At 47.0% G+C, this 18,886-nt stretch overlaps 1 protein-coding gene across 1 annotated transcript in view; it reads left to right on the top strand.

The window, feature by feature from the left end:
• Nucleotides 1-18,573, top strand: part of LOC146341255 (long-chain fatty acid transport protein 2-like) — a 30,281-nt gene extending 11,708 nt beyond the window's left edge. The window contains exons 4-10 of the mRNA XM_084805072.1: nucleotides 3,014-3,138; nucleotides 5,575-5,769; nucleotides 6,268-6,358; nucleotides 11,933-12,131; nucleotides 14,356-14,453; nucleotides 14,877-15,007; nucleotides 16,187-18,573. Coding sequence (XP_084661198.1) covers nucleotides 3,014-3,138; nucleotides 5,575-5,769; nucleotides 6,268-6,358; nucleotides 11,933-12,131; nucleotides 14,356-14,453; nucleotides 14,877-15,007; nucleotides 16,187-16,363 — 1,016 coding nt within the window. The 3' untranslated portion in view covers nucleotides 16,364-18,573. The remainder of the gene's footprint in view (nucleotides 1-3,013; nucleotides 3,139-5,574; nucleotides 5,770-6,267; nucleotides 6,359-11,932; nucleotides 12,132-14,355; nucleotides 14,454-14,876; nucleotides 15,008-16,186) is intronic.
• The last annotated feature ends 313 nt before the right edge of the window (nucleotides 18,574-18,886 follow it).

Genomic DNA, 18,886 nt, shown 5'->3' with positions numbered 1-18,886 from the left:
AGAAGCCAAATAGGAGTAAGATAAAGAAAGACAAGAGGCTGAGGGCTTTTCTCCATGACGCATTTATCATGTGTTAATCATTACCTACTCATTATGGGTTCTTTAGATGATGTCGTGACTCTTCAGTTTTTCTTCTGTTTTTAAACCTCATTTTGGTGAGTATTTTTAGAGCAGGGAAAAGGCGGTATTATTTGTGAAAGCAAAAGAAACCCCTTTTTCACTTGCGTATTTGTGCTATACCACAGTGCCACCTAGAGGATATGTAGCAGAAAAGCAGGAAAGGAAATGCTCTTTGTGTAGGGCTTGGAACTCAGTTTTGTGACGAAACTGAAAGTAGATACAGCAGATTAACAACTGATTAACAGCCTCATGTAGAAAAGCTCCCAGTGGTCCATCTCCTTCCCTACCCCTGCCCCCCAGGATCCCATCGTTCAGGCATGCTACCCTCCTTTATAATGTTTCAAATCACCGCATTTCTGCACATCACAAATCAATGCAAATCACAAATTCATGCATTTATCTGTCCATTTGCTGCCTTATTAATAAAATTTCTAAAGTGCAAAACTGCTTTGGGGTGGAGGTTTCTCTGAAATGGGATGGGGGCAACCCAAGCAGCTAATTTCTGATGAAAATTTCTACAGAGTTTTCTTTCTTACTTTGGCAAAGCTCAGCCTTGGAGAGGTAAATTATTATTAAGGCTGGTAAATGATTGACTTTTAGGCTTCAGATGTGCAAATATACTCACATGCTGGTAAATAAAGGCAGGCGGGACGGTGGCGGGCATACACTTTAATACTACTTAGAAAACAATGAATGAGCAATTTAAGCAACCAGCTTTTTCTTTGGCATAAAATGCCCCATCTAAAGCGGCAACTGAGGTAAAATGGAACTCCCATCTTTAAATAACCAGAAAAGAAGAGGAAGAAGAAAGGGGAGGAGGAGGAGTTCAGTTCTACTGACTATCTGAAACTTAACCTGCAATTAACAACAACGACCCTATGCATGTTTACTCAAGTGTAAGTCCAACTGTGTTCAATAGGATTTTCTCCCTTTCTGCAAGCGTGCATGGGTGTGCTATCTAGATGGGTAACTGTGCATCTGGTGGGTCCTGATGGGTATGCGCCAATTCTACACGCACTTACCGCAGAGTAAGTCTCATTCAACTCCATAGGACTTACTTCTGAGTAGACATGCGTAGGATTTTGCTCTATTAGTGGTTTCTCAAGCCCTTGAGAGTACACTGTTACCCCTTCTTGGGCTCTGTCACTCTTAAGGGCAACTGGCCCTAAGCTATTTAAGGCTTTAAAGGTCAGCAACAGCCCTTCGAACTGGGCCTGGAAACTGACTGGCAACCAGTGCAGTTGATGCAGCACTGGAGTAATATGTTCAAAATGGCCAGGCCTAGTAAGCAGCCTCGCTGTTCTGTTCTGTGCTAACAGACGTTTCTGTACCATCTTCATGGTAGGAAAGGAAAGGTTCCTCCTTGTGCAAGCACCGAGTCATTACTGACCCCTAGAGGGACACCGCTTGTGCTGGCGTTTTCATGGCAGACTGTAGCGGGGTGGTTTGCCATTGCCTTCCCCAGTCATGACTACCTTTCCCCCAGCAAGCTGGGTACTCATTTTACTGACCTCGGAAGGATGGAGGGCTGAGTCAATCTGAACCGGCTACCTGAGACCAGGCTTCCGTTGGGATTGAACTCAGGTTGTGGGGAGAGTTTCGGTTGCAATACTGCCGCCTACCACTCTGTGCCTCATGTATAACATACTGCAATAATTCAGGTGGGCAGATACCAGTGCATGGATAACTGTCATCATGTCTCTCTGTCCAGGTAGGACTGTAGCTGTTATATCTGTGGAATTTGATGAAAGACACTTTGTCTGGGTTCAGACAACACAATAACTCACACCCAAGGGCTACTATGGGTTGAGTGTGGGTTGTCATTGAACCATGGGTTGTTGAGTTGTGTGAACCTAGCCGTGACAACAAACCATGGTTCGTTAACCATGAACAACCCACAGTTCACAACCCAACAACAAACCATGGGTTCTCCTCATGGGTTGTTCGTGGCTAACAAACCATAGTTTGTTAGCATGGCTGAGTTCAGACAACATAATAACCCACACTCTCCAAGGTTGAGTATGGGTTGAGTGTGGGTTGTTGAGTTGTGTTAACCCAGCTGCAACAACAAACTATGGTTTGTTGACCACGAACAACCCACAGTTCACAACCCAACAACAAACCATGGGTTCTCCTCATGGGTTGTTTGTGACTAATAAACCATAGTTTGTTAGCACAGCTGGGTCCAGACAACACAATAAACCACATTCCAACAAGAACCCACAGTTCAATGACAACTCACACACAATACATACTCAACCCACAAGTCTGTGTATGTTGTCTGAATCCAATCAGTGTGTCACTGAGGTCACTTGAGCCTCAACAGAGCTGGATCAATGAACACCCCCAGACTACAATCCTGCTTCTTCTGGGGCAATGTGGACCCCATTGAATGGTATTAAATGGAGTTGAAAAGCAGCCTCCAGACACAACTCCAGCTGCATTTTGCACAAGCTAAACTTTCCCAACACTTTGCAGAAGCAGCCCCATGGAAACTGCATTGCAGTAAACTCTAACGCAGGGGCAGGCAACTTCGAGGGCTCCGGGGACCACTTTTGACTCCCCCATGGGCGCTGCTGTGCTGCTGGATTTGGTGGTGTGGTGGCAAAAAAAGTGATTTGCCACCAAATTTTGGCAGCAAACTGCTATGGAAGGTTAAAATGGACCAACTGAGTTTGCTTTAGTCTTGTTTTAGCCTTCCATTGTGGTTTGCTGCCAAAATTTGCCCCAAACCACCAATTTTCCTGGGCAGTGGCAGGGCTGCATGTAGCCCACGACCACAAGTTGCTCATCCCTGCTCTAATGCATTGCATTTAGAAACTTGCATCTGTCTTCACCCCACCACTACCAACACTCCAAAACAACTTTCTCTCTCTCCCTTCATTTTCATAAGGAGCTACATTTGCCTTGAAGTCTAAGTTTTCTGTTTCCCAGTACTGGGATGACTGCAGACGATACCGTGTCTCTGTGATACAGTATGTAGGAGAAACTATGCGCTACCTGTGTAATGCGCCAAAGGTAATTGATGGGAGAGGCGAAATATATTGGGACAAAACATTGTGAAGAATGAACATGGATTTTTCTACTACATTCCCCACAGCTGAGTCCCAGAAGTATAGATAGGGGCTCTAGAAAACAACAGGGCCAACCTGAGACTATAGAGACGTAGGCCCAGCTCAGACAGTATCATGTACGTGCTTCCTGTGCGTGTGCTACCTTCTCCCCTACACATCACACCACCCAGTTCTCACCCTCACTTTCTGTTTAATGGTGACGATAGTTTTCTGTGATGTCCAAAATGAGAAATTGTTTTGGCCTACAAGTTACCCACCCCTGGTTTACCCAAACAGTTTGCCTCCAAACAGGCCAACTCCAGGCTTGAGTGGGCCCTTGGCAAAGTAGCCATCCTCTCCCCACGGCCCTCTCAAAGGCTCCCGAAAGTTGAGTGGACTTTTGGGGTATTGCAGAGTAGGAAATAGCTGCCAGTTAGGGATGTACGAAAGTCACTTACCTGTTCACGGATTATGTTGATGCTGGGGGGGAGGTGCTCTGTCCCTCTCCCCGAAATTCTGGCCAGGGGGGGGAAGCGCTCCGTCCCTCCCCCCCCCGAATCCTGGCTGGCCGGCTCCGCTCCACAGAGATTCTGTGGAGCCGCCATCCGGCCGCTGGCTAGCAGGGATGCAAATGGCGGCGGCTGTAGCCGCCACCATTTGCGTCCCTGCAGTCAGCCGTGATAGGCTACGTAAATGTTTATGTAGCCTATCACGGCTGAGTAAAAAAACAAAAACAAAAATGAGCGTATGCAAATGGCGGCGCCCATGCGTTCCTTATTTTGGCACATCTTAGTCTACGTAAACATTTACGTAGACTACGGCGAAAATAAGGGGAATGCAAATAGCGTAGCGTCTATGCTATTTGTGTTCCCCTTATTTTCACCGTAGTCTACGTAAATGTTTACGTAGACTAAGACATGCCAAAATAAGGAATGCAAATGGCGGCGCCCATGGGTGCCGCCATTTGCGTACGCGCGTGTTTTTTTTTTACTCAGCCGTGATAGGCTACGTAAACATTTACGTAGCCTATCATGGTATTTTTTAAAATTTAGCCGTGATAGGCTACGTAAATGTTTACGTAGCCTATCACGTTTTTTTGTTTTTTTGAAAAATTTGGAAATGGTGGTGGCGGCAGCCGGTCGGAAGACCGGCCGCTGCAGCCGCCGCCGCCAAACCGCTGCCGGAGCTGCCACCGCCGGAGCTGCCACCGCCAGGAAGATCTGCCCCAGGTAAGTCCCGTCCCGGGGCGGTGGCAGGCCGTTCTGCCACCGATTTCGGGGGGCCGAATGCGCTGGCATTCGGCCTCCCCGAGATCCGTGGTGGAACTTTCGTACATCCCTACTGCCAGTACGGGGCATATTGTTGCTGTTTTTTTTTAAAGAGGGCCCATGGCAGGTCAATGGAGACTTTCTCTCTCTCTCTTTAAATCCCTCATTAAAAAAAAAAAAAATCAGGATGGAGGGGGAATGTTTAACCCTCCTGGAGCACCATGGTGCTGATCTGAATCATTGCTGCAGGCACTTACACAAGAGTAAAGAAAACTGTCAAACATAGCTACATCATGCATGATTAGCAGGGTAGTTATGCATGTAATTTGGCCCCAAGATGGATGTCTCCCAAGATGGAGAGCCAGGGTGGTGTAGTGGTGAGAGTGTTGGACTGGGAGCTGGGAGATCCAGGTTCTAGTTCCCAATCAGCCATGGAAGCTCACTGGGTGATTTTGGGCCAGTCAGAGACTCTCAGCCCAACCCACCTCACAGGGTTGTTGTGAGGATAAAATGGAGAGAAGGAGGTTAATGTAGCCGCCTTGGGTTCCTTGCAAGAGGAAAAAAGGCGGGATATAAATGCAAGAAATAAATAATAATAAAGTAAATGTTATTAGGGATGTACGGATTGTGTAAAAACTGTTTTGGCTGTATTACACAGATTTTCAGACACCTTTCATTCCATCATCAGCCCATCAATGGAATCTGATTTTTTTGTTTCCAAATGTGCACAAATTCACAAGCACGAAAGTGCGCAAATTCTGCCCAAATGTACAGTTTCACACTTTAGCCGGGTGGGGCGGCGGGAGGGATGTGCAGTTTTGGCCAGTTTTTTTAGTTGGGGTATTTTTCTATGACAAAATTTTCACAAAATTTGGGAAAGTTAAAAAAACAACAACAGTCTATAAGCTGGCAGAATCTGCCCAACAGGAGAGAAGCCAGTCTGCTGGAGAATTCACAGGTCGGATTCATGAAAATCTGAACCCATTTGGTTCTGTTGCAGATTTCTCCAACTTCCCTAGATGTTACCCAGGCAGGAATAACCACTGTAAATGTTCCCTGCTTGATCACATAGAGGGGCTATTAATTCAGTTTATTTAGTCCAGCAAGGATCCCCTTGTCATGCTGCTTTGCAGAAGGACAGCGACCGTGACCACAGCGTGCGAATGGCAGTTGGCAACGGCATGAGGGTGGAAGTGTGGAAGGAGTTCTTGCGCCGATTCGGACCCATCCAAATCTATGAGTTCTACGGAGCGACAGAGGGGAATGCAGGGTTTTTGAACTACACAGGGAAAGTTGGAGCCGTGGGAAGGACCAACTTCATCTACAAGGTAATGAGGGTTACACACAGGAAAGGCGCAGGACATCCATAAATGACTTGGGGCTCAGTCCTGTCATGTTTAGACAGAAGAAAGTCCTACAACTCCCAGCATGCTCCAGCCAGCCATGAGGAGGGACTGATGAGTGCACAAGAAATGCCTCGTGTAGAAAAGCACTACCACACTACAGGCCCAGTGGGGTATAGCAGCTAGACAATTGGGCTTAAATCAGGAAGAGCCAGGTTCAAATCTCTGCTCAGCTGCAAAACTTACTGGGTGAGCTTGGGCCAGGTACTGTCTCTCAGCCCAACCTTCCTCAAAGGCCTGATGTGAGGACAAAGGGAGAGCCTTTGAGCCTGTAAGGTTTTGCTACAGTTCCTAGACAAGAACAAAATGCTTCCTGTTATCTTGAGTCATCCATAAAACACATTCTGGTCAATGTGCAGTACACCTGTCCTCTATTTCTGCCTTGTGCGCTCACCTTTCTACTTTCCATCTGTTCTGCTTCAGAAACTGGTCCAGTATGAACTTATTCAATACGACATTGACAAAGACGACCCAGTGAGGGATGAGAGAGGGCTTTGCATCCCAGTGGCTATGGGTAAGCTGATGAAATAAGCATTCAAACGCAGACTGGGCTTTGTGTTGCCATAGTTCTGCCCCACATGCATCGCTTCTGAATATGAAAAATGCTCCTGTGCATCTCCTTGCAAGAAAGGTGCGTTCCCTCCTCACATCATGCAGGGGAAGTATGAAAAGGTACCTGTTCTTTATATTAAACATGAAAGAACCTTTACATCATTGGTGGACAACATGAGGTATAGAGACAGCGCAAAACATTCTCAGCATCCTCCCCAATTCCAAGGATTTGGGCGGGGGGGGGGGGGAGAAGCCGCAACACTTTAACTGGCTTATAATAGCTGCAAACTACCTGATCTAGCTCCCAGCAGTACAACAGACAGGACATGAGTACATTTGGGTGTGACTGTTATGGGCATCTGTCAGATAGTGCACATGATGCACGCCAGTTCAGATGTGGAACTGATTTGATTAGGGTTTGTATTTTATAAAGTATGTCAGGGGTGGGCAACTTGTGGCCCTCCAGATGTTTTGGCCTACAACTCCCCCTCACCATTGGATCTGCTGGCTAGGTCTGATGGGAGTTATAGGCCAAAACATCTGGAGGGCCAGAATTGGCTCACTGCTGAAATATGTTATATGAGTTACATAACTGAGCAAACAGCCCTGTAAAACAAAACAAAGCATTGCAAAGCTATCCTTCCCACTCAGTGATGCTCTGCCATTCAAAGAGATTTTCTTTTTAAAATGTATTTAATAGCTCCTCATTACAAATAAACTTGATATGACCACTCCGCCTGTTCAGTCAGTTTCACCACTCTATTGATTTATAAGGGACTACGGCAGGGGTAGAGAACCTTAGGTCTGGGGGCCAAATGTGGCTCACCTGGGGTCCCAATCCAGCCCTCTGGGGTTCCCCAGATGGCCACGCCCCCTAACTCAGGCCCCACCCACTTTCTCCCACCTACGAATTATTTGGTGGTTTCTTGGCTTTTGTGCAGTCCTCCCCTCCCCCCCCCCGCATTGTGAAAGGTTGAAATGCCTCTCCTAAGATTAAGTTACTGGGCAGTAAGAGCTTTAAGCTATGATATTCCGGTATGTTTTTGTATTTTTGGCCCCAGCCGCTTTGCCTTCAGTTCTGTCCGTTGTTGGAATGTGGCCCCCAAAATCTTCTCTGAAGTTGAATTCGGCCAGTGGGCTGAAAAACGTTCCCTGGACTAGGGAGAGCAGCTGCAGTTTAGAAATGAACAAGCTTCACATTCCTGCCCTGATACTTGTACCATTATTTAAGAAGCAAACCTGGCCTTGGACTGCCATATTCCTGCCATTGCTGTCTTAAACGGTTGTCCATGCACAGCAGCTTTAGACTCTTTTAACAAAAGAAGCTCAGCTCTTTCAGCCTCTTCGCATAATCACACAACTCTCCAGGAATGTTGAGTGCTGCATTTTATCAGTCAACATGGAGGGCGACTCCATGACAATGGAAGGAGAAGGAAGGAGCGGCTTGCCTGCATTTTTCAAGAAGCCGGTTTGGTCCGGGCAGGGCTCCATGAGTGAGTGCATCGCACCATTCTAAGTTGCTTCACAGAACATACGTCCAGGTAGGGTGGAGATTGGAGTGAACATCATCTGACTGGCAGGGGCTGCTCAACCTATAAGAGAGGCTTCCCCCACTCCAGGCTCCCCCCTTTCTTCTTAATTACAAGTCTCATTGAACACAATGGAGGTTACTTCTGAGTAGACACACTTTGTGCTGGGAAAGACACAGGGGAAACCAACCCCCTTTCTAGCCCAACGCTGCGCAGGATTGGGATGACTGAAGGTGGAAGCAGTCACTTCCGAATGGCAATAAACCAAACAATGGAGAATCGCTGCTTCAAGAAAGCGCTTTACAGGCTTGTGGGAATTAGTGCTTTAAAATGTGCGATTTCAAGGGAGGGGGGAGAGATCTCTGTAAATTATGATGTGCATATTCAGCCTTATTGACCACAATGGGAGTTACTTTTGAGTAGACAGACATATGTTAGTGCTGGAAAACACACAGATGGAAACACAAAGGAAGCACCCCTTGACCAGGGTCATGGTGAAAGGCACACCCCTGGGCAGGGCTAGCATACCCAAGGTCAATGTGGGGGTTGGTGGACACAACAACTATACCTCCAAGATCCCGACTTAAGGAAAAGAATCAGACATTAAGCAGTCTAAAGAAATCAATTTTTTGTGGCTGCTGGATGGCCACAACATCGTATATCCCTAATGACCTCCAAATGCAGCCAGCTCGGAGTAAATTGCTTGTGGAGACACCCCCCTGGCCTTTTATCAGCCAGCCCCTCTCCAAGCACTAAGAAACCCGCTCTTCCCTTAGCATTCAGCTGTTGGGGTCTTCTTCACCTTACACAGGGACATCCTCTCTAGCAACTAAAGCCCCCTGAAACATGGCATCCGCATTGTGATGTCATAACATGATGCACTCTTCATTGTTAGGTGCTGCAACTGTGAAGGAGGTGAGAGACATGGAAGGTGACATCCTGCTTCTCACCCCATTGTATTAAAAGCTTACAAACAAGGCGTGAGGACAATAGATCCCCTCCGCTGTTGGCAGAACAGCAAGAACCTGACAAGGGCTGAGCTGTGTGGAATCCTAGCTGAGGGAGCATGCTTTACCCTGGATAAACCACACTGGACACTCTGGGTTAAAGGAATGAGAAAGCTTGCATTCATTGCAGGAAATACATGTTGTATAGGAGGGTCCTCAACTCAAGATGGAGAGAGACCCAAAGAGATGGGTCCTGTCTGAGAGACAAGAGCATGAATAAGAAGAAAGTAGGAAGTGAAGTCAGCAACCCTAAGAATATCAGTCTGGACTTAGAAGGAAGATGAGCACAGATCAGAGGATAGTCTAGGAAGCTTGGAGGTCCTCTCTCTCTCTCTTCCCTTTCCATGCAGCCACATCGGCCTTTCTCTTGGCTTTTTGAAGCTAGCTGATTACAACCACACTTCCAGCATCCACTGTCCCCCCTCCCCACCCTGCAGCTAGTAGTATTCAGAGGAATACATCCTCTAAGCTTTAAAGAGTGTATGGAGCGAACCTATATACTAGGGGAGGGGAACCTCCTTCAGCCTGAGGGCCAAATTTAATTTCAGAGAAGCTCTCAGGTGCTGCGTTCCAGTGGCAGATGGGGCCAAAGGCAAAAAGGGTGGGACCAAAATACCAAAAATACCAGCATGGTTTAGCTTAACAAAGCCTTCAGAGTGGCATTTCAATTGCTTAGAATTGGGGGGGGAGGGGAATGGCACAAAAGCTGGGCAACCGCCAAATGGTTGGGGGAAAGGGGGTGGAGCCAAGGCATGAAGTTGTGGCCTTCTGAGGAACCCCCAGAGGGCCAACTTGGGACCTGGAGAGGGCCAGCTTTGGCCCACCATCTTGAGGCTCCCCACCCCTGCTACCTGCTGGTAGTGAACTCATAAGCTGAGTGGGGATCCTTCTGTAGCCCAAACAGCATCATCCAAGCACAAGGGAGGTATCAGCCGGTGTAAGGGAACCCCAAGGTTTGCAGAAGTAGAAAAACTATATGTAAGGGGGAAAAAAACCTAAGAGGGGGAAAAACAACAACCTACATCAGCACAATGGGAAATGAACATGTTCAACAGCTGCAGAATGCGAGCTGAATTTTGGGGAAGGTGGTGCTGGAAAACAGGGTTGAGGAGGAGTGGAATGGAGTCTCCTGGAAAAGGGCTGAAACCCTGAATGAGGAGCATCCCACACTGCAACATTTTGTTGCAGATCCGATTTGTTATGACAACCTCTTTTAAAGCCGTCAAAGTCAATGGCCATCTGGACAATCCCAGATATGATGTGTGGCATGAACAGCTCCTTTTCTTTTGTCTGTCCTGAATCTGCTGCCTGTGAATTTCATTGGGTGAACCCAACTGAGGCCACTGCCCTGCCATGTTTGTGCATACTGCTGGGTTCAAGCATGCTGAGATGCTTCATTGGGTTGAGGGATAGGTGCCCTGAGATAGCATGTCAGAGTCCTAAATTATAGGGTCATGTCGTGGCCCTATATTAGGGATGAGTTGGCTGAATTGCTTCTGCCATTATAACCATATATTGTGGGTGGTAGGTTCTATGGCATATACTGAGAAAACAGCTCAACCGATTGATCTGAAACATGGCAGGGTAGGAAAGGTGGGTAGTGAAAAAAGGAATCTGTTTGTACAGTGTTTTTTGGAAAACAGTTTGTTATCTTAGGTAGAGAAGGTGTAATGCGTGCTGTAGTGGCTTCAGTTGCATGATAGTTTCAGCTGCATAGACTCCATGGCCCTATTCACATGCGGAAGGATGGTTAGGGTGACTACGGAGCAGGGAGGGTTAGGGTAACCATGACATGCACACCCATCACATGACCAGGAACCATGTGGCATGCTGTGGTTTACTTACCCATCCCTGTTCTGTGGTTACCACATTGTCCTCCTGCCACTGCTGCCATTTACCCCAGTGGCCGTTGCACTGGGAAATGGTGCGCGCCAGCTGCTTCAGTCATCTCTATGTGATGGCATGGCGACCATAGAATTTGACCATGCTGCCTAGAGCATCACTGGAAGTGGCAGTCAGTCTAGGCTGCCATCTCCATGGTTGCTGTGTTTTTGCATGGAGCGGCGATTTTTAACAATGGAGATCCTGCCACATGACATGGTAAGCCATGGAAAGCCACCCCAGGCCCCACTGCAGAGGGGTGGTTAGCCGTGGTGGTTTCCTAGCCATCGTGGTTGGAATTTTGACCCCACAGACGACACACTAAGCCACTGTGGTTCGCTCAAAAACGCAAACCATGGTGCCTTAGCATTACATCTGAACAGGCCCCATGTGTCTATTCCAGTGAACAGACAAATCTGGGACTTGGGTCCACTGCTCTGCTACTCTTTGCCATCCAGCTTCAAGGGAGTAGTGAAGCTTGAACTAACCAAGCACAGGATACCATACCTCATGCATGTTGCCTTAATAATGCTAAGGTTGTGTCCTTTAGCAGCTGTAATTTCTCAGCAGTTTGGAGCTTGAGTGAAAATGGAAAATGCTTAATGCAACATGTAAAAAAAGTGAGGGGGGTTGTTAATTGAATTAGAGTCACTTGGGTGCGCTCCCTTAATTTGCATTCTAGAATGCTGGGGTTGGATCCAATGGCGTTATTCCACCGGTGGAAGGGCTGCTGGCAGAATGGAATCCCCACCCCTGCATCCCATGGGCACCCCCCAAATCTACAGCACATATGAGGGGCTGCAGGGGGGAGGAGAGGACAGGTAAGTCCCATTGCATGAGTTAGTTTCCCACTGGACAAGCACTGGTTTCCACTAGAGCAATGTCACTAGAGCTAGCTGGATGCCACTGCTGGATACCGCCCCCCCCCCCCCGTAAGGATGCCAGTAGTTCTGGTGGCAGCAGTTGTAATTGATACCAGGGAGAGTAATGGGAAGGAGTGATCCCCTCTAACATTGGCCCATTCCTACTTGAAGCATTGGAGATGGCAGCCTGGCCCTTGGTCCTTTGCTGGATGATGACGGTTAGTTGATTCCATTTGGTTCCCTTTTCCCTTTCCAGGTAAGACAGGTTTACTGGTGGGCAAGGTCACTCTGCTCACCCCATTCGACGGTTATGCAGGAGACTACAAGAAGACAGAGAAGAAGATTCTCCGGGATGTCCGGAAGAAAGGAGACTGCTACTTCAACAGTGGAGACCTCCTGATGCAAGATCATGAAGGCTTTATATACTTCCAGGATCGGGTGGGAGATACTTTCCGGTGAGTCTCACTACACACAAGGTGGGGTGGGTAGGATCTGCTGCCTTATCCTTTGGCAGTATGATGGCTGACGTATCTGCAGCTGTTGTTGATGCTATGACAGATATAGGCCATAGATTCAGGAATCTGAGTTTTATTGGATGGGGTAGGCTTCACAAATACTGGCCAATACCTGGAGAGCTAGTGCAGGGTAGTGGCTCAGAGCATGAGTCATACGGTATCCAGTTTGAATCTCACCTCTGCCATCCCCATCTGTAATACTGGTATATAACAGTACCTGTCTTGTCCATACCTATCCACAGAGGCAGAGATAGTAGTTTGTTGCAGCCAAAACAATAAATAACAGGTGGGTACCTCTTTTTGGCCCAAGGGCCAGATTCCCTTTTGGAGAAGCTATCAGGGGTCATAATCCACTGGGGATGGGGTCACAGGCAAAAATGGCTGGGACTGGAAAAGTCACACTGCACCCTTAAATTCCATTATTACCAGTTTATAGTAGGAAGCATGTCTACTCAGAAATAAGCAGAACAAGGCTTTGTGGGTCTACTCAGAAGTAAGCGGAAATAACTTAGCAACACTTTCAAATAGCCTCCCAAACACCAAGTCTACTCAGAAGTAAGCAGGACAAGGCTTTGTGGGCCTACTCAGAAGTAAGAAGGAATCACTCAACACAATTGCAAATAGCATCACAAACATCAAGCCTCTGCATTTCTCCTCAGAAGTAAGCAGGACAAGGCTTGGTGGGTCTACTCAGAAGTAAGCAGGAAAGGTGTCCTTGGAAGGACTTTCAAATAGCATCCTAAACACCAATTCTCTGCATAACTCTTTAGACATAAGCAGGGCAAGGCTCAGAAGGAAATAGGAGTGAATCATGCAGCAGCTTCCTTCCCTGGCCCCACCCTGTCTACCCCACAGGGAAAGCTCATATCTCCAATAAGCTGCCAGGGCAGGAAGCTGCCTGGCTGGCGGGAGAAACCTCATGGGCCTTATTAGGCCCATCCCTGCCCTGAAGATGAATGCATACGCTTTTGTGTACTACAGCCCACTTAGTCAGAGAGAAATGAAATGAAGGAACTACAGACAGTGATAATTACCTTTTTAATATTGATCATTCACAAAACAGTTGGATAATACACAGACACCCTTGTATTGGTGAGCTGATTAACACACATAGTGTGTGTGTGTGTGTGTGTTTTAAAGTCTGTATTCAAACCAGAGGAGATAGAGTTGAACCTTTTGAACCTCAGAGGTGGGGCACCTCAGGGACCGTATGCCAGCAATGGGTGGAGCCACAGCCCAAAGTGGGTGGAGCTACTCCACTGCTGGTAGGCGGCTCCCCAGTGTGCTTGCCTGGACCGCTCTCTCTTTGTCACATACGTATATACTGAGCCAACTTCACTCATCTCTAGGGGAAAGGTGAGGAGTGAGGGAACATTTGGGGGCCACCACTTCTGAGAGCCAAATGCCCCTTACAGTGGAAGCTCATTACCGAGCTGGCTTTGCTCCCAGCTTCCCTTTCCCAATTGGATAAAGGGAGGGTCAAGCAAAGCAGATTGAGCTACAGCCTGGAGGAGGGCTCCTTGAGGGGGCAGCTCAGTCAGAAGTGGCTCTCCCACTCTCTCTCCCTTCTCTAAGGTGGTGGATGCTTTGGGGAGAAGAGGAGCTTCAGGGAAAAGGCGGGACCGCCCTAGAGGCCTTCACAGCTGGATGGGGAAGTCTGGCAGATTGAATTTGGCCCACCGGCCAGACGTTCCCCTATCTCTGCTCTTGATGAATTGGAGTTCAACTGTTTCACTCCAGCCCCACTTTTCCACAATGTAACCTCTAGGTGGCACTGTGGTATAGTGGAATAGCACAAATACACAAGAGGAATTCACACTTCCTTTCGCTTTTCACAATTAAATGCTGCATTTTCCTTGCTGTAAAAACCCCCCTTCACTGGAAGTGCTGGCTAGACACTGAAGCAAAACTGGAGGGTCATGATGTTGTCTAAAGAACCTGTAAACAACCATGAGTAGGGAATGATGGGCGCACGATGAATGCCTTGGGTAGAAAAGCCCCTTGTTTTGTCATCTTACAGGGGTGGCGGTTGTAGGGAATACAGGAAGACCTCATCTGTGAAGTGCTTTGAACACATGAAAATGGTATCCAAGTATATTATTAACAAAATGAGGACTATACATAAATGAGGAATAATCTGGAATAATACCTTTTGTCACTGCAGCTGGAAAGGGGAGAATGTGGCCACAACAGAGGTTGAGACGATTCTGGCAACCCTGGCCTTTATTCAAGAAGTCAACGTTTATGGGGTACCAGTGCCAGGTGGGTTTGACACGCTGCTTTAAATAAACAACAGTCAATCTTTGTGATATTATACATTGGGTTAAACCCAAATTTAAGCTGGATCAACTGGGGTGCTAGAAAGATCACTTTTCTCCTGCAACCCCACTGCTTTCCACTTGAGGGGTTCTGAATGCTTTTGTCTCGGAAACATGCACGTGGAATCACACAGGGGGTGGGGAGAAAGGGGGCTTGAGAAGGGAATGGACTAGGAAAAGCAACTAGATGGAGGGTTAAGGACTCGCTCCTCTTCTGTTGCTTCTCCACTGCAAATCTCCCTCTTCCAAAGTTGCTGTACCTAGAAATGGCAGCCAATGGGGTTTTTTGGTGGTGGTGGTGGGGGGGGGGAAGGTTGCATGTAATGTGTAGCTCTACTCTTAATGCCCCCAATCTGGTTTGTTCCAGGGCATGAAGGAAAGACTGGGATGGCAGCCATACGGCTGAAGGAAGGGCTCTCCTTTGATGGAAAGAAGCTTTATGTACATGCCAAAGACTACCTGCCAAATTATGCCATTCCTCGCTTCATTCGTGTGCAGGTGAGAAACGTCTCTGTTGCAGAATCTCTTTCAGCCCAAGGGTCAAATTCCATTTCAGAGACCCACATTCCAGTGGTGGGTAAGGTCAAAGGCAAAAGACGTGGGGCCAAAAATATATAAAAAAATATACCATCTTATTTGAGTTTAAAGCTTTACTGCCAGTAAGTAAGCCTTAGGAGAGGTGTTTCAACCCTTTAGAATGGGGGAGAGGGCAATGTGCAGAAGCTGGTGGGGGGGGAGGGATGCATGGCCACCTGCCCACCCTGGTCAGATTTTGTCCCCCCCACCCCAGAGGGCCACATTTGGCCGCTGGGCTGAAGTTCTGCACTCCTCCTTTATTTTGTGCCTGCCTCAGTAACCTGAATAACTCACAGGACAAGTTGAACAGAAATGGAGGATGCCAACACAAGCAGGAACTGCAGGAGGGAAAGAAACAATGGAAGGTTTGAATGTTTCAGTGTAGGATTACATGATCAGGACTAGTAGATATGCAAGAGGTGGAGATATTCCAGGCTGCTGGAATACATTTCAGGATCCTGGAATAAGTTATGTACTAAAATAGTGCTTTGAACATGTGCGGAATGCCTTTTGATTCCAACGTTACTTCTCCCAACTTGAAGGGACACATTTGTTTCCGAGACATTTTCTGAGAGGAGACAGCTTTACCTTGTGGTTTCTCATCTCTATCAAATAAGCTCAGTCTTATTCCATATAACTGGAGCAGTCGACTCCTTTCCTACTACCATAGATGAGGGAGCAATTGTTTTAGACCGGGGTAGGCAAACGTTTTTGGGTGGAAGGCCATTTTAGTGGCTGCAGAACCCTTCAGGGGATGCATACTGTAGGTAGGCAGGGATGGTGGTGGGTGGGTCCAGGAGACATGCGGCTTGCCTACAGATATTGCTTATGGGGTGGGGGTGAGGTTAGGCCTCTCCTCTCCCCCAGCAATCCTGATCAAGTTCACTCTTGCCCTGCTGCTAATAGCTGCACTGGAACAGCGATCTGTTCCCTGTCACCCAGGGACAGACAATCAGCTGAACAGCAGGGAAAAGTGAGCAGGGCCCCATGAGCTGCACAGAGAGAGCAAGAATGGCTAAGGGCTGCCTAAAGTCAAGTTTTAGCCACTAGGTGTAGAGGAAAGGTTTAAACACTCAGGCTACTTTCTGGTTTTCCATTCAGGAGGCCCTGGAGATCACAGGAAGTTTCAAGCAGTGCAAAGGTCGGCTGGTAAAGGAAGCATTCGACCCTGCTGCCATCAGCGATCCCCTCTTCTTCCTAGATGACACTGAAAAATGTTATGTGCCGATGACTCAGCAGATCTACAACTCCATCGCAGAGAAGGAGCTGAAGCTGTGAAAGGGGCTTCCAGGCTCACCAAGCAATTGTCTTCTCAGTGGGCCTAGTGGTACAGAGAAGCCAGGAACAGCTATAGCTTTGAGCTCCTTGGCTTCTAGATTGCCTGCAATATATTTCTAATCTGCCAAATCAGGGCCAAGTGTTTGTGTGTGGTCTTGAGAATCCTGCCCAGCACATTAGTATATAATATTGAGGAATATGTATTTTTCCCCCAGAAAAGAAAATCTAAGCTGCATTCTTCTGTATCCAAGGGCTCCTCCACATGAGGCTAAAATTCTGCACCTTTACCAGGGCTTCTGCTTCCAGATTCCTTGCAGGAATAAGATTGCCTCCTTTACACGTGGTTTTTTTCTGGTCAAGTTCTATATGTTTCATTATACAGCCACTAGATGACGCTCTGGTATAGCTGCAATATAGAAGCATTCCAGATGTTCACTGGAAATTTATTGTGATTCAGAGCACAATAAAATCTCTTATTGCATTTCCCCCCGTTGAGAATAATACCACTATAATGGCCAGAAACCATGGGAGGGGCCCTCAAGGTTGACGATGTCATGTAAAGGATGCACAGCAACCATGAATGACCAATTAAAAGGCATAATAAAAGCCTCATGTAGAAAGGCCCAAGTGAGATGTTTCTCTAATGTAAAACACACTGAGAACTTCAGACTTGCATGGTCTATGTTGTTTGTTTGTTTATTTTTCCCAGAACCCTAAGATCCATCAACCAGAGCCTAGTTCAGAAGACAAACTTAGCATAACAATATAGTAATGACTACTCTACCTACATCCCATTAACTTCAGTGAGTCCCCTCTAAGTATGACTAACTCTGGATTGACCTCCCAGGACATTGCTAGGTACTGAAAGGATTCGGAGCATGGGTCCATAGGCCTGCCCACAAAATAATTAAGAATGTCAAGATTTTGCAGAAGTGTTCATGGCTGAAGAATGCTAATATGCTAGCTTGTATGTCTAGATGCAAATTTTAAAATAATTACTAGCATTTATTTTAATTTCACAGAAGGCACACCAATTAATTTTCTATCTAAACCACACCAAATGCATTCTTCAGTTAATTTGCACCCCAACTCTGATCACCCCAAATCAGAAGTTCCTCTTCAGTTAATTTACCCCAAATAATTTCCCACCCAGATCCTGCTCCAAATCAAATTTTCCTTCAATTAATTACCTCCACTAGTCATAACTCCAAAATCGCTGGGGGAAAGTGCGATATACTTTGGGCAGGATCAGACAAATTAAATACTCATCCAGACTTTTTTTTTCCCCCAAGGGGGGGCATGTTTGTGTGTGTGTGCATTAACTTGTATATCTGCGTGAAAGAGAAAAATATCTGCCTAGCTGGGATATTAAATAGCTTTTCTAAATTTTCCCTTTCTCTTATAATTTGTGGTTGGCCCCACAGGGAAGTTGTTCAAATGCAAAGGACATTGTAACTAATGGTGCAATCCTATGCATGTTTAGACAGAAAGAAAGGGCTCCAACACCTCAGCAGTTTTTCTGTCAAAACATTCATAGGACTGCACCTAAAGGCCCCGTTGTACTATTTCTTTGCACACAATGTTTGCAGGAGAGAAGATTTGGGGGAAAAGGCAAGCAGGTAGATATGGAATTGGAGAAAGCTAACATAGGCAGTGCTAGGAGACAGGTAGTGAAGAAAGAGGCAGCAATGAGGAAGGCTGACCAGACAGCAAGAAAAAGGGGGCTCCTATACTACCGATAGGAGTGTACAAGGGGGAATTGTTGAAGATGCCGCTCAACGTGGCATGTGGTGGGAACTGTTGGAGATGCTGCTCAACGTGGCATGTGGTAAGAATTCCCTCTTCTGCACAACTATTACAGGTATAGGAGCTCTTGCATGTGGGGTGAGGAGAGAGAAAGAAAAGTGTACGTGTGTGTAGACCAGCCCCCCCCCCCTTTTGGGTCAGTGGGCACATTTGGAATTTTGAGAGTGTGTCATGGGTGCTCTCACAAAATGGCAGCCATGGGGGGGTTCCCCATTCATAAAATGGCTGCCATAGTGGGCATGGCCAGTCACAAAACATTCATTTCCCAGCAGGCAAACTGGTGAAACAAAAAGAAAAGTAATTTGCCCAAGAACCTAAGTACACAGTTCCAAGTACAGGGTGGGGTCCGAGCTCCAAAACACAAATCTACATCTTTGATCCCAAATAAAGATGGCACTGGAGAGTAGCACGTCCCTGTGCAGCCTCCCATTTTTTTTAGTCTTAAGAAATAAAATAAAAACCAGGAGGAGCAAGGAGGCACCAAGAGGAACTGAGGGAGGGAGGTTTGTATGTGTGTGTGTGATATTGTTGCTCAGGGACACTATCTTGGAGACTCCTGGTGTGGACAAAAGTTTGGTTTCTGAACTTCTTGAAACATCAAGGGCCAATCTACGTAAGGTCCACCCACCCCCCATCACTGTAATGCCCGGCTTCCTTGCTTGTCACACAAGGCTCTCCCCAAAACATGTCCCTCATGCTATTTCTCTTCTAATATCT

This window comes from Heloderma suspectum, chromosome 6, assembly GCF_057233095.1.
Source record: "Heloderma suspectum isolate Gila_16-S chromosome 6, 16-S_ref, whole genome shotgun sequence".
NCBI classification, from domain to species: domain Eukaryota; kingdom Metazoa; phylum Chordata; class Lepidosauria; order Squamata; family Helodermatidae; genus Heloderma; species Heloderma suspectum.
This window is presented reverse-complemented; position numbering and strand designations above follow the sequence as displayed.